The sequence below is a fragment of the Crinia signifera genome, chromosome 3 (genome assembly GCF_055691185.1).
Source record: "Crinia signifera chromosome 3, ASM5569118v1, whole genome shotgun sequence".
In the NCBI taxonomy this organism is placed as follows: Eukaryota; Metazoa; Chordata; class Amphibia; order Anura; family Myobatrachidae; genus Crinia; species Crinia signifera.
In genome coordinates, this window is record NC_139219.1 from 141,849,445 (window position 1) to 141,867,201 (window position 17,757).

The 17,757-nt window shown below is 41.5% G+C and overlaps 2 protein-coding genes across 7 annotated transcripts in view; one reads left to right on the plus strand and one right to left on the minus strand.

Moving 5' to 3' along the window:
• Positions 1-16,029, plus strand: part of MAP7 (microtubule associated protein 7) — a 181,561-nt gene extending 165,532 nt beyond the window's left edge. For all 5 annotated transcript variants that reach the window (XM_083176626.1, XM_083176627.1, XM_083176625.1 and 2 more), the window contains 4 exons: positions 2,238-2,289; positions 3,106-3,205; positions 10,456-10,643; positions 13,652-16,029. In XM_083176626.1, coding sequence (XP_083032752.1) covers positions 2,238-2,289; positions 3,106-3,205; positions 10,456-10,643; positions 13,652-13,662 — 351 coding nt within the window. In that variant the 3' untranslated portion in view covers positions 13,663-16,029. The remainder of the gene's footprint in view (positions 1-2,237; positions 2,290-3,105; positions 3,206-10,455; positions 10,644-13,651) is intronic.
• LOC146063830 (uncharacterized) overlaps positions 13,805-17,757 on the minus strand; it is a 63,661-nt gene continuing 59,708 nt past the window's right edge. The window contains exons 14-15 of one of the 2 annotated variants that reach the window (XR_014471684.1): positions 15,466-16,754; positions 13,805-15,418 (exon numbers count right to left, since the gene is read on the minus strand). Coding sequence is in view for 1 of the 2 variants with exons in the window: in XM_083176629.1 (XP_083032755.1) it covers positions 16,618-16,754 (137 nt within the window). In the remaining variant the exon portion in view is untranslated. Of the gene's footprint in view, positions 16,755-17,757 lie in introns of both variants that reach the window. The other variant, XM_083176629.1, reaches the window with a different exon arrangement.

Genomic DNA, 17,757 nt, shown 5'->3' on the forward strand with positions numbered 1-17,757 from the left:
CTGAACATGAATCTACATAAATACCTACTGAATGTATATGTATTCAGTAGTATGACATGTCCTCTATATGTAATAGAGTTTCTTTGATCTCTATAATTTTAACATGACTTACTCTGCATACTGTTATGGGTAATATACTAGATGAGCTCTATGCGGATCATTGCTTTCCTTTTACTGTATATTACAGTGGTTCCCAAACTGTGCGCCGTGGCTCCCTGGGGTGCCTCGGGACACATGTAGGGGTGCCCTGGGTTGGTGGTCCAGGACCAACTCAAATTATTAATGGTTAATTATTTATAAGCAAAACCAGTGCTGGTGGCTGCCAATCATAAAATGTGTACAAACAAAAGGAAATCCTGCCCTGTATCACATAACTGACCCTAATAATCGCATATAGATTCAAAAAAGATTGGGAACCACTGGTATATTAGATATATGATTATGAAATGTTTTATTCATATTTGTAGACTTATTTGCTCTGCTTACAGATTCTTATTACATCCTAGTATTTCACAGATTCGTGTTGTTTTGTAGATGTTATATTGTTTATTTAAGTAGTGGTAATCAATGACCTGACTGCAAGCAATCGGCACATAGAAGTGCCGATAGCTCGCCATCAGAGTAATCAACGGATCTGGTTCACTCACCGTTTGCCTCCTCGCCGGTTCCCTGAGGCTAGGTGGAAATGGTGAGTGTGGCCATTAAAATGCCGGGGCTCGCCACAAAATGCGGTGGACTCGCCTTTTAAGAGGATCCTCACTGTCCAATCATGGGAAGGATTCGGCCCATACATTGAATACATTGAGGGGGTTTGACAGCTAGGAAAAGCCATTCTTTCCATTCAAACCCCCTTGCCAATAGCATTGCATAGTCTGGAGGTGATTGTTTACACTGTTATGGCTACCCAGGAAATGAGTTGTGGAATCTGTACTGGGGGTTATAAATACGACAAGATTGCTGCTGTTACATTTATCCTGATGTAATATGCAAAAATAAAGACATATGAAATGTTGATCTAACTTGTTACAGCACTTGAGTATGTGATTCAAAAGCTGTGGAGTGCTGCCTATGTGTTTCTATACTGTACATATAGATTATAGAACATCCAGCCAATTTGCCAGATGTCATCTTTACATTATTGGAGCAAGAGTTCCCCCACCGTTATTGCTGACAAATATCTATACCAATATACTGTATGCACTGCAACTTACTATAAATACTCCTTCCATACTGCAAGCCACATATTGCAGAGTAATATTCCCTCTCCCCACTATATTGCAAACCACCTGTTACAGAGTAATAGGCCTCCTGACCACATTACAAATCCTATTGCATATTACATATTGAGGAGCACAATGTTTCCATACAATCAGCATTTACAAGCCAAAGATTACCAACACCCCAATCCCAAACTGAACTACCTGAGGCACAAAGGGCCAGATGTATCAAGCTTCAAAAGTGATAAAATGGAGGAGTGATAACCAGCCATCCAATCAGCTCCTACCTGCCATGTCACAGACTGGATTTGAAAAATAACAGGTAGGAGCTGATTGGCTGGCTGTTTATCACTCTATACTTTATCACTGGTTGAAGCTTGATACATCTGGCCCAAAGATCCTTGTCCTGGTACTTTACCAGGCATCTTCTAAATCCCTGGTGCTTTTAAGTCCCACTGGGATCCCTACTGCCTAGCATATGTTCATTGGGCCCGAATGGCGGTAGAAGCAACACGAGGAAATGATACTCTTGGAGGTTATATAGATTTCTGATCCCTTAGGACTCGAGTCTTAACAACCGTAGCATTTTTTACGTTACTGCAAGTGCATCATGACAGCAGCCATTGGGAATCGGTGTAGAGTTAGAAAGTGATTTGTACAGTACTTTTTATAAACTGCTATGTAGATGCTGATAGGTTGCAATGGGCGATGTCTTCACTGGCCTGCTTCTCCACTCTTTTCACTGCTTCATACATGTCTCCCTAAATGTGTTTTTGTTTGTAATTTTCCAGAAAACTGACAAGTAATATGTATGCATTTATTGAACCTGGCTGTCTTACCCCTAGCAAACCATTTATTTTTATACATTTCATAAATGATGTAAGAATCTTATTGGCTGCTATGCTTTTTATATGCTGCTGTTTTCTTATATCTCCATTGCATGTAAAATTGTACAGTCTTTGTGTGCATATACGGACCAACTGATACATTAATAATAGCACTATTATATTTTTTTCCCAGCTATCAAGTGTTGAAAGAAATGGAGACGTACCCAAAGCAGTGGACAGCACAGGTATCTAGTAGTTAACACTCCCTTTTTTTAATACCATAGGTATTACAGTATTAAGTTGGCCTTAGAACGTACGATTAACTGTACAACCCTCCAATTAGTTTGCTGGTTAGAAAGAGAATCTGTTAATGTTTGGGAGTAAATGACAACCATTTGCTCTTTATCTCTGCAGAATAGTTATCGGTTTGACAAATAATCTTAAGGGATGTGCCCGTCTTTAAATGTATGGTTTTTATACTGCTGACAGACACCAACATTATTCAAATCTGAATGTAATTAAATAGATTGTGTACATCTTTAAGAATCTGATTGGTTGCCATAGCAACCTCCCATCCCCTATGAATTTTCCGTAGTGATCGCCAGGCAATAATCTCAGTACAGGGCACATAGGGGTCGATTCAGACCTGATCGCTCATGATGTCACATGACGTCGGTGCCCATTCCTAATTCGGAGGACAGTAAAAGTCCCATTTACTAAAAAATAGTGTTTAACTCCTATTTAATGACTGGAAAACAACCTGGCTTTCAAAATACAAGAGTTTCAACTTTCTCCAAGAATGGGTGGGGGCAAAAGAGACCTGCTACATAATCTAACCTTTTTTGCCACTGTGACAAGACCCACATTTCATTCAGAGACATGGATTACAGCACTGGCTAAGTGTAAATGAATAAAGTGAATAGTCCCCCCCCCCTAAGAGTTTAGGAATTAATATGGGGGGTGGGGGGTCACAAATTGATGGGAAAAATATCACATTGGGCTTCTACATTTGAGACATTTGGATGGGATAGAAATACATAATAGGTTTATGTTCTTTCCAGCTGTTACACCATTGCAAGATGAACAGGAATCTCTATTTCTCCAGAGCACTGTAGAAGGCCCTTTCAATGGAGAATCACCAAGGATTGTTCCTTTGGATAGGTAAGACTAGTACCTTTACCAGAACTAATTTAAATGTATGTTTTCTTAAACTGTTTGGTCTCTGCTGTTGGACATAAGACTACAACCCGCTGGCTTCCATCAGTGCACAATATATTGTGTCCTACTTTATAGACAATATTGATAAGCTAAAACATGAAATAGTATTTTCTTCGGTACTTATGTATTTGCAGGGCGCCCAATTTGCATACGTACGCAGGCATAGTGAAATTGCATCGCACGGCACGGTTTCATGCAATGCGATCTCACTAGTTAATATGGTACTTGTGTATTAGCACAGCGCCCCTTACGCAGTTAGCGTAGCGGCGCTGTCAGAATCAGTGTAGTGTTCGCGTGGGCTGCGTAAATAGCGTAGTCAGTCAGAAGTAGAATAGTGTTTCTGCTCCCTGTCAGATTCAGTCAGAGGTGAAGGAGAAGTGAATGTGTAATGGCTGCAGAACCTGTCACAATGTTCACCTTGCCACAGACAGAGGAGGAGGCAGTAGTTTTCTTCCAGCACCATTTGCTTCCAGTGACACAAACTTGTGTTAATGGCCACCCAATGCGCTTAAATATGAAGGAGTGCAAGTGGCACTGCCATATTAAAACATGTCGGAAGAAGGTGAGCCTCCGTGCGGCACATTGGTTCCCGGGTTGCCGTTTACCTTTCCTTACGCTGATATGGTTCATTTATTCATGGGTGGAGGAGCTCACAAGTATCAGTTTCTGTGAGCGACAACTCAAGTTGTCAAATAAAACAACAGTACTATACAATAACCTGATGCGGGAGGCCTGCACCGTGGACCTAATGTCACAGCCCCACGCCGTATTGGCGGTCCTGGGAAAATTGTGGAAGTTGACGAGAAAACATTGAGCGCCTTTGGGGATCCTACAGGAATTTATCTGGCGAAAGACTGTGGGTGCAGAAAATGCTTTTGATCATATTATTTTTGCACTTTCTCTACTTCCAGAGGCTAATGCAGAATCAGAAGAATTACTCTTTTATTATTTTTTTATTTGTTCTTGATTCATTGTTGTTATTGTAATTTGTTAATTTGATATTTTCTTCTTAATTATTAAGAAAAATCCAGTTAACAGTTAACATATGTTGTCATCAGTGTCTCAGATGTATGATATGGCAGGTGGGAATGTGTTCCTAAAACACACCAGCCTGAAGCTTGGCGAGCGTACGCATTACGTGTCCTCCCGACCTTTTCATACCCCCACTATCTACGTCGGAGTGGAGTTGATTTTATAAAGTGTGGCGAGCCACAAGCCCGAAGCGTGGCGAGGGGACGCGGATTACTTTACATGTATTCCGTGGCCCCTTGCGGGGCTCGCTGCGCTCGCCACGCTTTGGGCTCAGTGGCTTGTTGCGCTTGCCACACTTTATAAAATCAACTCCATGCCGACGTAGATAGCGCGAGTATGAAAAGGTCGGGAGGACGCGTTCCGCATCCCCTCACAGGGCTTGCCATACTTCGGGGTGATGTGGATAGTGGGGAGTGTGCTAAACCCCATTGCATCACATGTACACTGAGGGTGTTTTTCTAAATCGCATGCGATTTTGCATGTGATGCGATGCAATCGGTGGTCAGGGTGCAGTGAATAAATTGACTAGTGAGATCGCATCACATCGTACGCCACTAAAACGTGCCATGCGATGCGATTTCACTACGCAGAATCGCCCACTAAGCAAATAGCTTAGTGGGTGCCCTGCTAATACACAAGTACCTTTTTTCTTCTTCAGTAAGCAGCCTGCCCAACTTCTTCCCTGAACCCTCTGGAAGCTTCTGTTTATTGTGATCCCACAAATGAAGATAAAGTATCTACACTACTCTCTTCGAATATTTCTACTCTACTACTGTTCTTCTTATGGTGTGTACACATGGTCGATTAGGCTTGCTATTCAATCCCAATGAGATCAGATCAAAACGCATAGCAAGCCACCCTACATGCATGTGATTTGGACGATATAGTGCAGATTTGCACTATATAGTCATTGCAGCCTTGTCTATCTGGGTTTCGATTTGTGCTGCCACGGGAGCACGCATCGGGATCGCAAGGTAAAAAACCTGTGCGATCTGCAAAATCTCATACAAATTGTACCTGTGTGTACACACCATTGGTATTAAACCCTCACAAAGGGTGAATTATGTGGCAGATCAATGTATGTGCTTGTTTGTATGATCCATTAGGTGACGTTGGGAGATATCTTGGGAGAGTCTTTGATTGTTAGAGCTAATTCACGCACAGAGATACTACATCTTTTTGGGATGTAATGGGAGTCTTGAAAAACTGCCATAGGGGAGGTGCGATTGATGGCGCATCCAACGATGCACCATTTGTTATTTCATTGTCTACATACACTGAAAGTAGTTGTCCTTGCATAATCGGTTACACTGATGTAATCCGGTAAGGATTTAGCAGCTTTTATCTGCATAAAGACAAGGTGGTGACTTCCAAAAGATGCAGAGATAACACAGGTGTATCAGACTATGAATTAGCCCCACTGTGCCTTGAGATCTTAGGCTAGGGTGGGCTGATCTTAGGCTAGGATGGGCTGATCTTAGGCTAGGGTGGACTGATCTTAGGCTAGGGTGGGCTGATCTTAGGCTAGGGTGGGCTGCTGACCATGTGAAATATCAAATTATACTATTGAGCTCACTATAACAGCTCCTGTCTTGTGTGACAGTTAAGGATTTAATAAGTTGACACAAAAACATATATTGATAACTATTTGAATACATTAAATAATTAAGGTGGAACCATATATGAAATATGAGCTTAATGATGGTGTGCCAGTGGGTTAATTGTTAAATAGACATAGGTTTACATTTTCTCTGTATCTCTCAGCATTCCACGTACTGTATAAGAGATTACATTTGATGATCAAAGTAGCATGTTTAAACCATGTCAAATTGAATGAGTACTACAGTATGTGAGCCTATTGAACTATTGCCTGAATATGAGATTTCAATAAAATCCTTTGTATATGAACTAGATACAATTTGTGTATAAGATACTAAAGTTTCAACATTGATGCATATGTATTGCAGCTGGAAGACTAATACCCCTTTTACACCAGCCTAAATTCCCGGGCTGGGTCCGGGAACAACCCGGGACTAGCTCTGGTGTGAAAGGTTCCAGGGACAAATTCCTGGGTTAATTTGCCGGCAATTCAACCCTGCTAGGTAGCAGAGTTGCTCCCTGGTCCTTCCAGGGTTACTGGCTGGTGTGAAAGGTGCTTCCCGTGTTGCCTCTGCTAGTGCTGATTTGCTAGCTGGGCAACTTCCTGTTGTGGCGGATGCTCACAGACACGCCCAGAGGCAGCATACAGCGTGCAGGGAGACAGTGTGCATGTTCTGTGGCACCACAGACCCCAGAAGTTCATTTTCACCCCTGAAAGCCTGCAATGTGTGCCATGTCTTGGACAAATGAGGAGGTGAGAGAGCTATTAATCATTAGAGGGGAAGCTGATTCATATGCCGTTTAATTTGTTTTATACAAGTAAACAAAGGCTGAAACACTACAAATGTTTTGTGTCTTAATTATTAATAATCAATAATCTAATGTGAGCCTAAAAAAGGCCATTTTCAATGCTATTCTCATAGAAATGCAGGGTCATCCCGGGTTCAGTGTGAAAGGTGCCGACCCGGTTTGTCCCTGCTTCAAAAGCATGTGTGAATGGGTCCCAACCCGGGAATGTCCCTGCTTGTCCCTGGAATTTAATTCCCGTGTTTGTCTCTGCATTTCTGGTGTGAAAGGGGTATAATATTGTTACCTTCTGTGTCTACATATATTTAACACAGTATAACATATTGAAGACGCATATCTCACGGAAATTTATGTGAACCAGGTTAAAAATGCATTATATATTAAAATAAGTGTCTATGAACCTAGATACAAATGTATCTATTGTTTTGATTACATGATCAACAGCCACAGAGTTTTATAAATTGTCTGTAAGAATTTGGCAAATTGGGGTAAAATTTAGCAGGCAAACATTTTTATTCATTAAAATGACCTGTAATGTTCACATTACATAGGAAATATAATCTTTTTTTACACAATATATTTTATTTGAATTTATATAACAAATGTGAGAGACGCTGGCATTTTTAGCAGATATTTTGAACATCTTGCACAGAGAAGTTGGGGTACTTATGTAGTATCTGGGTGTCCGATTTTGTGATTGTATGCCTTACCTTAAGGCATACAATCAGATGCAATGCGATGCGATTCGATGCGATTTTGCATAGGATTCAATGTTAAGAAGGTCCTGTTCATTTCCCCACTATCCAAGTGGGCATAGAGTTGATTTTATATAGCGTGGCGAGCTAAGCGAGCCCTGCGAGGGGACGCATATTTATTAAAAAGTATTCTGTGTCCCCTCGCGGGGCTCGCCACGCTTCGGGCTCGGTGGCTCGCTACGCTCGCCACAGGTTTATATCCAACTCCATGCCCACTTGGATAGTGGGGAAAGGAAAAGGACCCCTTTTTCCCATTGAATTCTATGTTAAAATGGACTCAGACCATTTTAACATTGAATCCTATGGAAAAATCTTGACCATCGCATCGCATACGATTTGGTCGCATGCGATGCGATGCGATGCGATCTGATCCGATTTCTAAATCGGACGCCCAGATACTACATAAGTACCGAAGTTGGCACTCAAAGAGAGAAGGATCTCTTACAAGAACATAAAGTAGTTCCAAGCCTGATATTTCTGTTGTCCACAGGACAATAAATCTTGCTGCCTAGATGCCTTCATCGACTTGCCAAGTCTAGTTTTTACCCAAATCATGTTAACTATAGGTTACGTTTTACACAAAATACACAATTGCATTGATGTGGTTATATTAAATTATATTAAATTGTTATTGCATGCATGCAAATTATTGTTTTATGTTATTTATTGATTAAATAGTTTTTTAGTGTACACAAGGAGCCTACTGGTTTTTTCGGTACTCTTTACCTAGAACGGCGCCGCCGATCAAAATCGTGGTCATCGCGGGTAAAAATCGCGGTGATCGCGGTAATCGCGGGCATCGCGGGTAAAATTGGATGGTCGCGATGCCCGCGATTACCGCGATCACCGCGATTTTCCCATAGGAAACAATGTTAAAAAGCCTGATTGACCGCGATTTGACACTTAAATGCCTCAATGGACCCGATTTTGGCATATAAATCAATGTAAAATGGGCCACACAGCCCAAATAGGGCCAATGAACCGTTAAATGTCCCCCCAAATTTTTAACGCCACCCCACGATCCACGCCAACCCGAAGCGTGGCGAGCGCAGCGAGCCCGCGAGGGGCGGCGGTACGCGTCCTCCGACCTTTTCATGCCCTACTATCCACGTCGGCGTGGTGTGAGAATATAATAGTGTGGCGAGCGCAGCGAGCCACCGAGCCCGAAGCGTGGCGAGCGCAGCGAGCCCCGCGAGGGGACGCGGATACCTTCACAGGTAGACGCGTCCCATCGCGGGCTTCACAGGTGTCCGGGTCGCCACGGACACCTGTGAAGCCCGCGAGGGGACGCGTCTACCTGTGAAGGTATCCGCGTCCCCTCGCGGGGCTCGCTGCGCTCGCCACGCTTCGGGCTCGGTGGCTCGCTGCGCTCGCCACACTATTATATTCTCACACCACGCCGACGTGGATAGTAGGGCATGAAAAGGTCGGAGGACGCGTACCGCCGCCCCTCGCGGGCTCGCTGCGCTCGCCACGCTTCGGGTTGGCGTGGATCGTGGGGTGGCGTTACAAATTTGGGGGGACATTTAAGGGTTAATGGGCTCTGTGGCCCATTTAACATTGATTCCTATGGCCAAATCGGGTTGATTGAGCCATTTAACACTAAAATCGGGTCCATCGCGACTTTTAACATTGTTCCCTATGGGAAATCGTGAGCATCGCGTCGCGGGCATCGCGGGTGCGTTTATGTGCGGCCGCGACGCGACCGACACGATTTTTATGTTTTACATTGATTTCAATGGCAAATCGCGGGCATCGCGTCGGTCGCGTCGCGGCCATACATTAATGTACCCGCGATGCCCGCGACGGGCGCCGCACTAAGTAAAGAGTACCGTTTTTTCTTTTGTAATTCTCTTTGTTGAGGGCGGCATCCCTCTACCAGAAGGCAGCCATTTGTACATAGCACACAACACTTGTCCCTAGCGCTCATATCTTGCTACAATTTACCCAAATCACGTTATCTACATGTAAGAAACCTATCCAGACTATGCCCATATCTCACGCAAGACCGCGCAAAAGTCTACACATAATTACCCCCTTAACAGTCCACGTGTTATTTTTTATATTCTCACAACCCACTAAACCCCAGGCCAACATTTCTGTGTGATCTAGTACTCCTCATGTATCAGTGCTTATTTCCCAATAGTTTGTAAGCTTGTAAGAAGGAATCCCTTACATCTGTGTTATGTCAGTTAGTTATTAGTCTAGTTTTATTACTAAATGAAACAGCACTTTTGGAATTGGTAAAATACACTTTAACTACAATTACACTAGCTGGTAATTAAAATTATATTTTTCTATAATAGTTGCACATTACGTAAAATAATTAAATTAAATACCGCCCACCAGCAGCTCTGATTTTGTGTAATTCACAACCAAAGCAGTAAGGCATCAGTCTCTATCAGCCTCACAAGAAACTTGGAACGCACCAGCAAACCCCTGCTCAAAGGCCCCTAGAATTGTGGGGCCCTAGGTCAGCTGCCCAGGAAGCCCATGCATTAAGATGGCCCTGCTGTCACTGCCTTTCACTTACTTCCTCTCCCCAGTGTCACCCACTGCTGGTCACCCACTGCCTCTGCCCAGTGTTACCCACTACATTTCCCTAGGGTCAACCACTGCCTTTTTTCCAGCATCACTTTTCTCTGTGAGAGATATGCGCTAAAAATGCCAATGTTGCAAATATAAACTTTTTTTTGAACAACATTTATTTACATTTCCTATATAATGTAAACATTACAGGTCATTAGGATGAATAAATATGTTTGCCAATTTTTACATCTATTTTGACATTCACTTGGTATTCAAAGGGTTAATAGATTACAACTTGGAGTGCTGTCAGCAAAGGTTAGTACTGATATTGAAATGGAATCTCGAGACTTTGAACATTGGTAATTGAAAAACAAAACCGTTTTATGTGTAACCGTTTTGAAATACCCACAAATAAGTGCTCACTGTGATGAAAACGCCTTTAATGTATGATTTCTCTTACATGGATTTTAGTGCTGAGAAAAAACCAAATGAGAATGGTTTATGTACACAGAACAACAACAACTTTGAAGAGATTATAAATTTACCTGTTGGAACAAAATCAATCAAACTCGATTCTCTAAACAATGAAGGGAACAGCATCCAGGATCTCCCTTTAAATCCAATTATAGCTTTTGAAGTCGACAGTGTGCAAACAGCAGGTACAGTAATGATATTAGTGACTGTGCATAGTAAGTCAATATTAAAATAAATAGTTGGATCTTCTGTTGTGTACGGTTTATATTGTAGTAAGGTAATAAAAACATTTATTTAAAAAGGAATACTAATGGTGTGTACACACGGTAGATATGATGATAATTTTGACTATATAGTGCATATCTGCACTATATAGTCTTGGCTGCCCTCTCTATTTGAATGCTGATTTTCACTCACACGGGAGCACACATCAGGCTCGCAAGCCCAAAAAAAAGCACACAATCCGCATGCGATATGGCTTCCGATGTTCACTATATCGGCAACATCGGAAGCCATATCGCACCATGTGCACACACTATTAGTATATTAAAACCAGGTAGTTCTTCACAGGTACAAATTTGCTTGCTGTACCATTGTCTATCTTGCGGCCATTAGAGAAATAATTGTCCCCTGATCGACTTTTGATGGTCTACCACCTGCAACTTTAGGCAAATGCCGCTTCACAGACTTTCACTGGTGTTCTTCCCTGCGTATGAACGTGCAAGGTCTGACACACGATTATAACATGCTCATAATACACATTAATAACCTCCTCCCGGAACATCCAGCAATTGTCCCATGACATATGGGCAATATGTGTACACTCTGTGTGACGCATGCCCCATATGAGGTTAGTAACAGAAAATAGCTGAACATGTGGATTGTGTGTGACCCAGCTTCAGACCCCTGTGAGAGATGGGTTGAGCATGTTTGGTGAGGAAACAGTGGCTTAACATAAGGACAACTGTGGGGAAAAGTGATTCTTTGGCCCTGAAATACAAGGTTTCCTCCATCATTTAAGCAAGTTAAATAGATGTTTGGGACGGATTTTCCAAAATGCGTGAAACTTTTCTGTAACCCCCAGACTCATGCCTGAAATATACTAGGTGGCTTGTGTAATGCAAATTAAGTTTTCCACCCTGAGATCTGTTATGAGCCGCTCACAACCTACTTCAGGGTATTGTCCATTGCTAGGAGACAAGGAAGCTAGAGCACAGCACCAGGAGCTGCAAGGCATGATGATTCTGGCAGGCACTGGGATGCTAGCAATGGTTGCATAGAATCATGTCTGTTTGAAGCTAAGGTGCCCATACACTTATCCTATCCGGGCCGATTTCACCCGATCCCGTCGGATCTGTAGCTCCAGACGGGTGTGGGTGCAGCTTTGCGGCGGGGCGGGCAGTCTGGGAAGTGTTCAGGGGACAGAATTAAATTTATAAAACAAATTGATTGGCTGAGAGTGGCAAGGCAGCGATTTATCCCATCAAGTGGAAAATTGTTAGTGAGCTCCCCCGGGAAGCTGCTGGGGGAGCTCAGGGGAAATTAGAAAGGACACATTGGCCTAATGTATGGGGGCCTTAGCTGCTTGCTGCATTATTATCGTTCATACCTGTGAAATCACCTATCACTATGGGAAACTGGCTGCTCTAGTGTGATTCTAGGGCAGTGATGGAGCAGGGAATGCTGGGATGTACTACTACTGTAGTTAGGCACCAGCTGGAGTGCCAAGGTTCTCCATCACTGTTTAGGGGTCTTATGCAAATATTCAGGTGTAATGTAACACAATAGTGCTCATAACCATAAGGCTATAATAGTCCATTGCTGAAGTCAGACTTTGACCACTGCTCTGTCTGTTTGAAAAGAACAAGTTCCCTACTCATGTGAACATTGGATGAGAACGGTATTGACTCTGTCACTTTAAAAAGAAAGAGTTGTTGCTCGTACCAGGAAAGACTAAAACGTACCAGGAAAGACTAAAAGATCTTAATATGTATACTTTAGAGCAGAGAAGGGAAAGGGGGAACATGATAGAAACTTTCAAATATATCAAGGGCTTTAACAAGGTACAGGTAGGAGACATTCTTCACAGGAAGAGGAGCAACAGAACACGAGGACATGCACTGAAACTAGAGGGAGGAAGATTCAGGGGAAATGTGAGGAAGAATTTTTTCACAGAAAGAGTAGTAGATAAGTGGAATAGCCTCCCAACAGAGGTGGTAGACGCAAATACAGTAGTACAATTTAAACATGCTTGGGATAAGCATATTGATATCCTTACAAAAAAATAAGGATCAAATATGGTTTGAGGTAACATGTTTAAAAAAGGGGCAGACTAGATGGGCCAAGTGGTTCTTATCTGCCGTCAAATTCTATGTTTCTATGCTCCAGCATTAGGCTATTAGAGCCATTACAGCAGGGATGGGGAACCTTTGGGCCTCCAACTGTTGTTGAACTACACATCCCAGCATGCCCTGATACAATTTTGGTATTTGGCCATGCTAAAACCATTGCAGGGCATGATGGGATGCGTAGTTCAACAACAGTTGAAGGGACAAAGGTTTCCGTCCCTGCATTAGCGGATTGCAGAAGTTCAGCTAATGTGGGTCATACATCAGACCAACGTTGCTCCAACTGACCAGCGTGCCAACTAAAACACTGCCTCTCACCATAAGTTCAAAAGAAGTTGGCTGGTCTGATGAAAAAAGAAGTATCACAGAAGTAGGTGGACAGTGGGGTTATTCTGATTCACTCGGAAAGGCACAATCACTTTCTAATGGACCAAACCATATTCACTGCAGGTGGGGCTGATGTAACATGTGCAGAGAGAGTAAGATTTGGGTGGGGGTGTACTTCAAATTGATATCTATATTGCAGTGTAAAAATAAAGCAGCCAGTATTTACCCTGCACAGAAACAATAAAACATCCAAATCTAACTCTCTCTGCACATATTACATCAGCCCCACCTGCAGTGCACATGGTTTTGTCCATTAAAGAGTGATTGTGCCTTTCCAAGTGAATCAGAATAACCCCCAGTGTCTGCCTACTTTTTGTGTTTTTTTCTTCACTTAACGCTTGGTACTGCATTTTTAGTATTGGGTCCTTTATTCTGCAAACTAGCTCTCATGTTTAAATCATTCTTAAAATGCTTTTAGCATACATATGTATGTAATCTTGTTTTGTTTTTAATTGCAGAAGTTAATTGAACACCAAAGTGATGCGTAAAAATCATCTTAAAAGCCCCAGGGATGGTATTCAAAAGAAGGAATTATTGTTTACTCTGTAGGTCGCCTGCGAAATCCCCTTTCCTGCACCAGCTGACGGGCTGATGATCTTTTTTTAAAAACGAAAAAGGACAGAGAACTTTGATATTTTTATTAAGTGTGCAGTGCGTAAACCAGCAGTTCTCTCCCAGATATGGCTTCTAACAAGTGTCGGTGGAGTCTTCACCTACGCCGATGGGGAAAATAATCATTGGAAGCATGAAGGCAGTATGTGGGGGACATTAGGGACTGTCCAGTTTTAAACATAATTGTTTAACATGCTAATGATCTTTTACACTGTATATGTTTAATACTTGAATATACCCTCATAGCTCTACATGTAGGGCTATAGAGTGGTTTCATTTAAACCATTTGGTTTAAATATTATTGCAGAGAACTCCATTTATAGGGGCTTTAATGTATAGGCTACTGTATCAGGTTCTCTGACATGTAATTAGTATGTGGATATGCGATTCCTCTCATCGGTTGATTTCTTTCTCGTTTTCTTTGAAAGTGATTGACCATTTCTTTGATTTGGAAATATAATGAATAGTCTAGTTGCTACTTTGATTTTATTGGCATTCATTTATTTTTATTTTTTATCCTGTCTGGACCAATGTTTCCCAGAGTAAATTATACCTGATTTTACCATACTTGAATATTTGTTGTACAACAAAAATGTAAATGGAAAAAGTCTATATTCTAAATGTCATTTTCTGTTTGCTTTTTCTTACCTATAAATGTTTCTTTGCCTTACTAAATTCTTAAACACATGGATATATAAATATATATATAAATATGGGTGGATTCTAAGGAAAATAATCACTAAAAACATTTGTTCCTTTGCTCGTTTCAGAGCAAAACAAAATGTTGAACCAATTATTAATTTATCTTCTGTCTAAGTGTCTTTTCTCCACGGTTTTTCTCACATGATCACTTACACTGTACATTGCTGTTTTTGTCTATAGAATGAAGATAAACTTGCACTTTTGTTTTATTTAACTCTCATTGCTATACTTTACATATATGTGTTTTAAATAATGACGACACAGTCAGGTGAAGGGTGATATATCACTAGCTCATAGTTTCCCATCTCTAGTTGTCAACGATCCTCTGTGGTCTGAGAGTAGATGTGTACAACAAGATCATGAGAAATAGGACTGGTGATGGAAATCTGGGTGAGCCCCACTGATTTGGCTATATAAGGTCTACAGGGTTTATCATACAATAAAGTAATATAAGTAAAAACTTTCTCACAATCTACTGTCACACATTAAGTTCTATTTAGTTTGTCCTGATGCCCATGTACATAAAAGTTATATTTACAAAAGAAAAAAATTGTAGTTTATTTCTTTTAATCTATATAGCATGTTATTAATAAATAAATATGTTTGAAGTCATTTTAATTAGCCTAAAACTTTGTGTATTCATTTCTATCGCTCCACCGTACTATACAAAGGCTAACTATTGCTGAACAAGTCAAATGGGTGTGGACTGAAAGATAGATATTGAATAGGTTGACACCAGATGGCTACTCCTAACACTTGCAGCCTAACCTTCTGCTCCACCAGCCTAACCCCCTAACCTGCTCCACCAACCTAACCTTCTGCTCCGCCAGCCTAACCCTAACCTTCTGCTCCACCAGCCTAACCCCCTAACCTGCTCCACCAACCTAACCTTCTGCTCCGCCAGCCTAACCCTAACCTTCTGCTCCGCCAGCCTAACCCCCTAACCTGCTCCACCAACCTAACCTTCTGCTCCGCCAGCCTAACCCTAACCTTCTGCTCCGCCAGCCTAACCCTAACCTTCTGCTCCGCCAGCTTAACCCTAACCTTCTGCTCCGCCAGCCTAACCCTAACCTTCTGCTCCGCCAGCCTAACACTAACCTTCTGCTCCGCCAGCCTAACCCTAACCTTCTGCTCCGCCAGCCTAACCCTAACCTTCTGCTCCGCCAGCCTAACCCTAATGATCCAGAAAAATTAGGTCTACCTTTTGACCATGTCTCCTGTACGGTGTCAACCTACTAACTGTCTACCTATGTACTATCTATCATCCAGATAGCAAGCAAACACTGCCTAAGTAAGCCAGATTAAACCTACTGTACGCGAATAAAGAAAAAAAACTTTCTGGTTTAATTTATTATTTGATCACTCCTTTACACATTTACCAGTTCACAATATGACCATATCAACATTCGTTTTATGTTTACAATACACTAGGAGTGGATTAAACATCTGGTATAAAACAAAAAAGTTAAAACATAGAAAACCTAATTCTAAAATGTATGCTTAAATACAAAATACAAGTGTATAATAAATAAAAAAGGAAGAGATGTGAATGATTTTGGAAGATTGCAGTTAAAGTATAATTCCACTGAAAATAAAAGTTGCTTACGTAATATAATTATGCGTGATATTACCACTTAAATAATTCCTGATGAATAAAGTGCAGTGTACTGATTGTTTTCCTGGTTGCAGCGAATGCCATTTAAAAACAACTAATGAAATATCAACAACAATGTGTTTGTGTTTTCATTAGGTGGTTTCAGATGGATGTCCCGTTTCAAATATCTGGTATTATCATAGTAAAGTGTAATACCTAAATGATTTTATATTATCTAAATTAATTTTGAGTGGAGTTTCCTTATATTGGATAAACTAATCCAATTTAAATAGAATGTGCTCTATCCAGTGAGAATGGGGGTTGTCTTCCGCAAGTATCAATCATATGCTTATTATCAAGAGGATGCACTGACAACACTAGCAGAAACAAGATCCACATCACAAAATATTTTCCCTACCTGAAAAAGTAAACACTACAGCAACAGTCAGTGGGGGGAATTCTAGCTTACCCCACTAGCCAAGACCATGTAAAAATATTAAAAGCAGTGCGAGCAAATCACTCGCTCAAGTGTAAGCTCTCTGTTTGGCTGATGGCCAGTCTGAGCAGTGCCTGGGTCTCTTCTGTTTGCTGACGGACTTGTTCAAGCTGTTCCTTTAGCCGACTTTGACCGATGGTCATGGAAAACTCAGAATCTGAAACAGAGAATTGTATATTTATAGTTTATTTATTACTTTATATTCCAAGTTCTTGGCACATTATGGGAGAGTGTGATCTTGTGCGATACAGTGGTGCTAACAGCTAATGGGAGGAGGCATGACCAACGGCGGAGGTTTGGCCATGCCCCTAGTTACAAAACACTAGTCCCTATGTGAAGCCAAAGAGGGGAGAATGGGCCTGGGTGTCTCATTTATACATGTCATTGAGGTCCTGGCTCTAAATGCAGTGCAGCATTTGATTGTATGCTGCCAGTAGCTAGAAGAGCAGAACAGTACCACGGAAGGAAATGTATATAACAGCTTAGTGCCATCTAAGCAGCATTTCTCTTGCATCCAATCTGGAAGACATTCTGGCCATGAGTTGTTATAAAGCAAAAAGGAGCTGGGAGCTGCAAAGGTTACATTTTTGTGAGGACTTAAGGCTCTTTTATTGTCTTCAGTATTTATTTAGTTTAATAAGATTTGCTAGCTGACTTTCAAAGCCTTAAATGAGCAGGATCCATGATACTTAAAGCAGCTTCTTCCCCGCTCAGTTACTGGGATCTGCAGATGAAGGACTATTAGCCAACTCTATGGAACTCCGTTTGACAGACCCCCACTTTAGATTCTTCAAAAACAGACTCAAGACTTTCCTGTTCACTCAAGCATTTCCATAACTGCCAGTTTAGTATCTCCATGCTCTCTGTATTTTATGAAAAGCTTTTCTGTAGTATTGTTTTTGTATACTTCTATTCTACATGCTAAGCGCCTTGAGTCCAACTAAAGAAAGATGGTATATAAACAGAATCATCTACATATATGTCTAGTGTCTGATTGTGTGTCTCTGAAACACTGCCATCTGTTGGCAGTGAGTGAAACTACATATCTCTCTCACACACACACCTGAACAAATAATCACAAGGTAGCATACAAGCTTTTGAAACATTTGCTTCGAGCGGGCTTACTAGTTATTAAGTCCCCAAGGTGTTGGGCAGGTTTT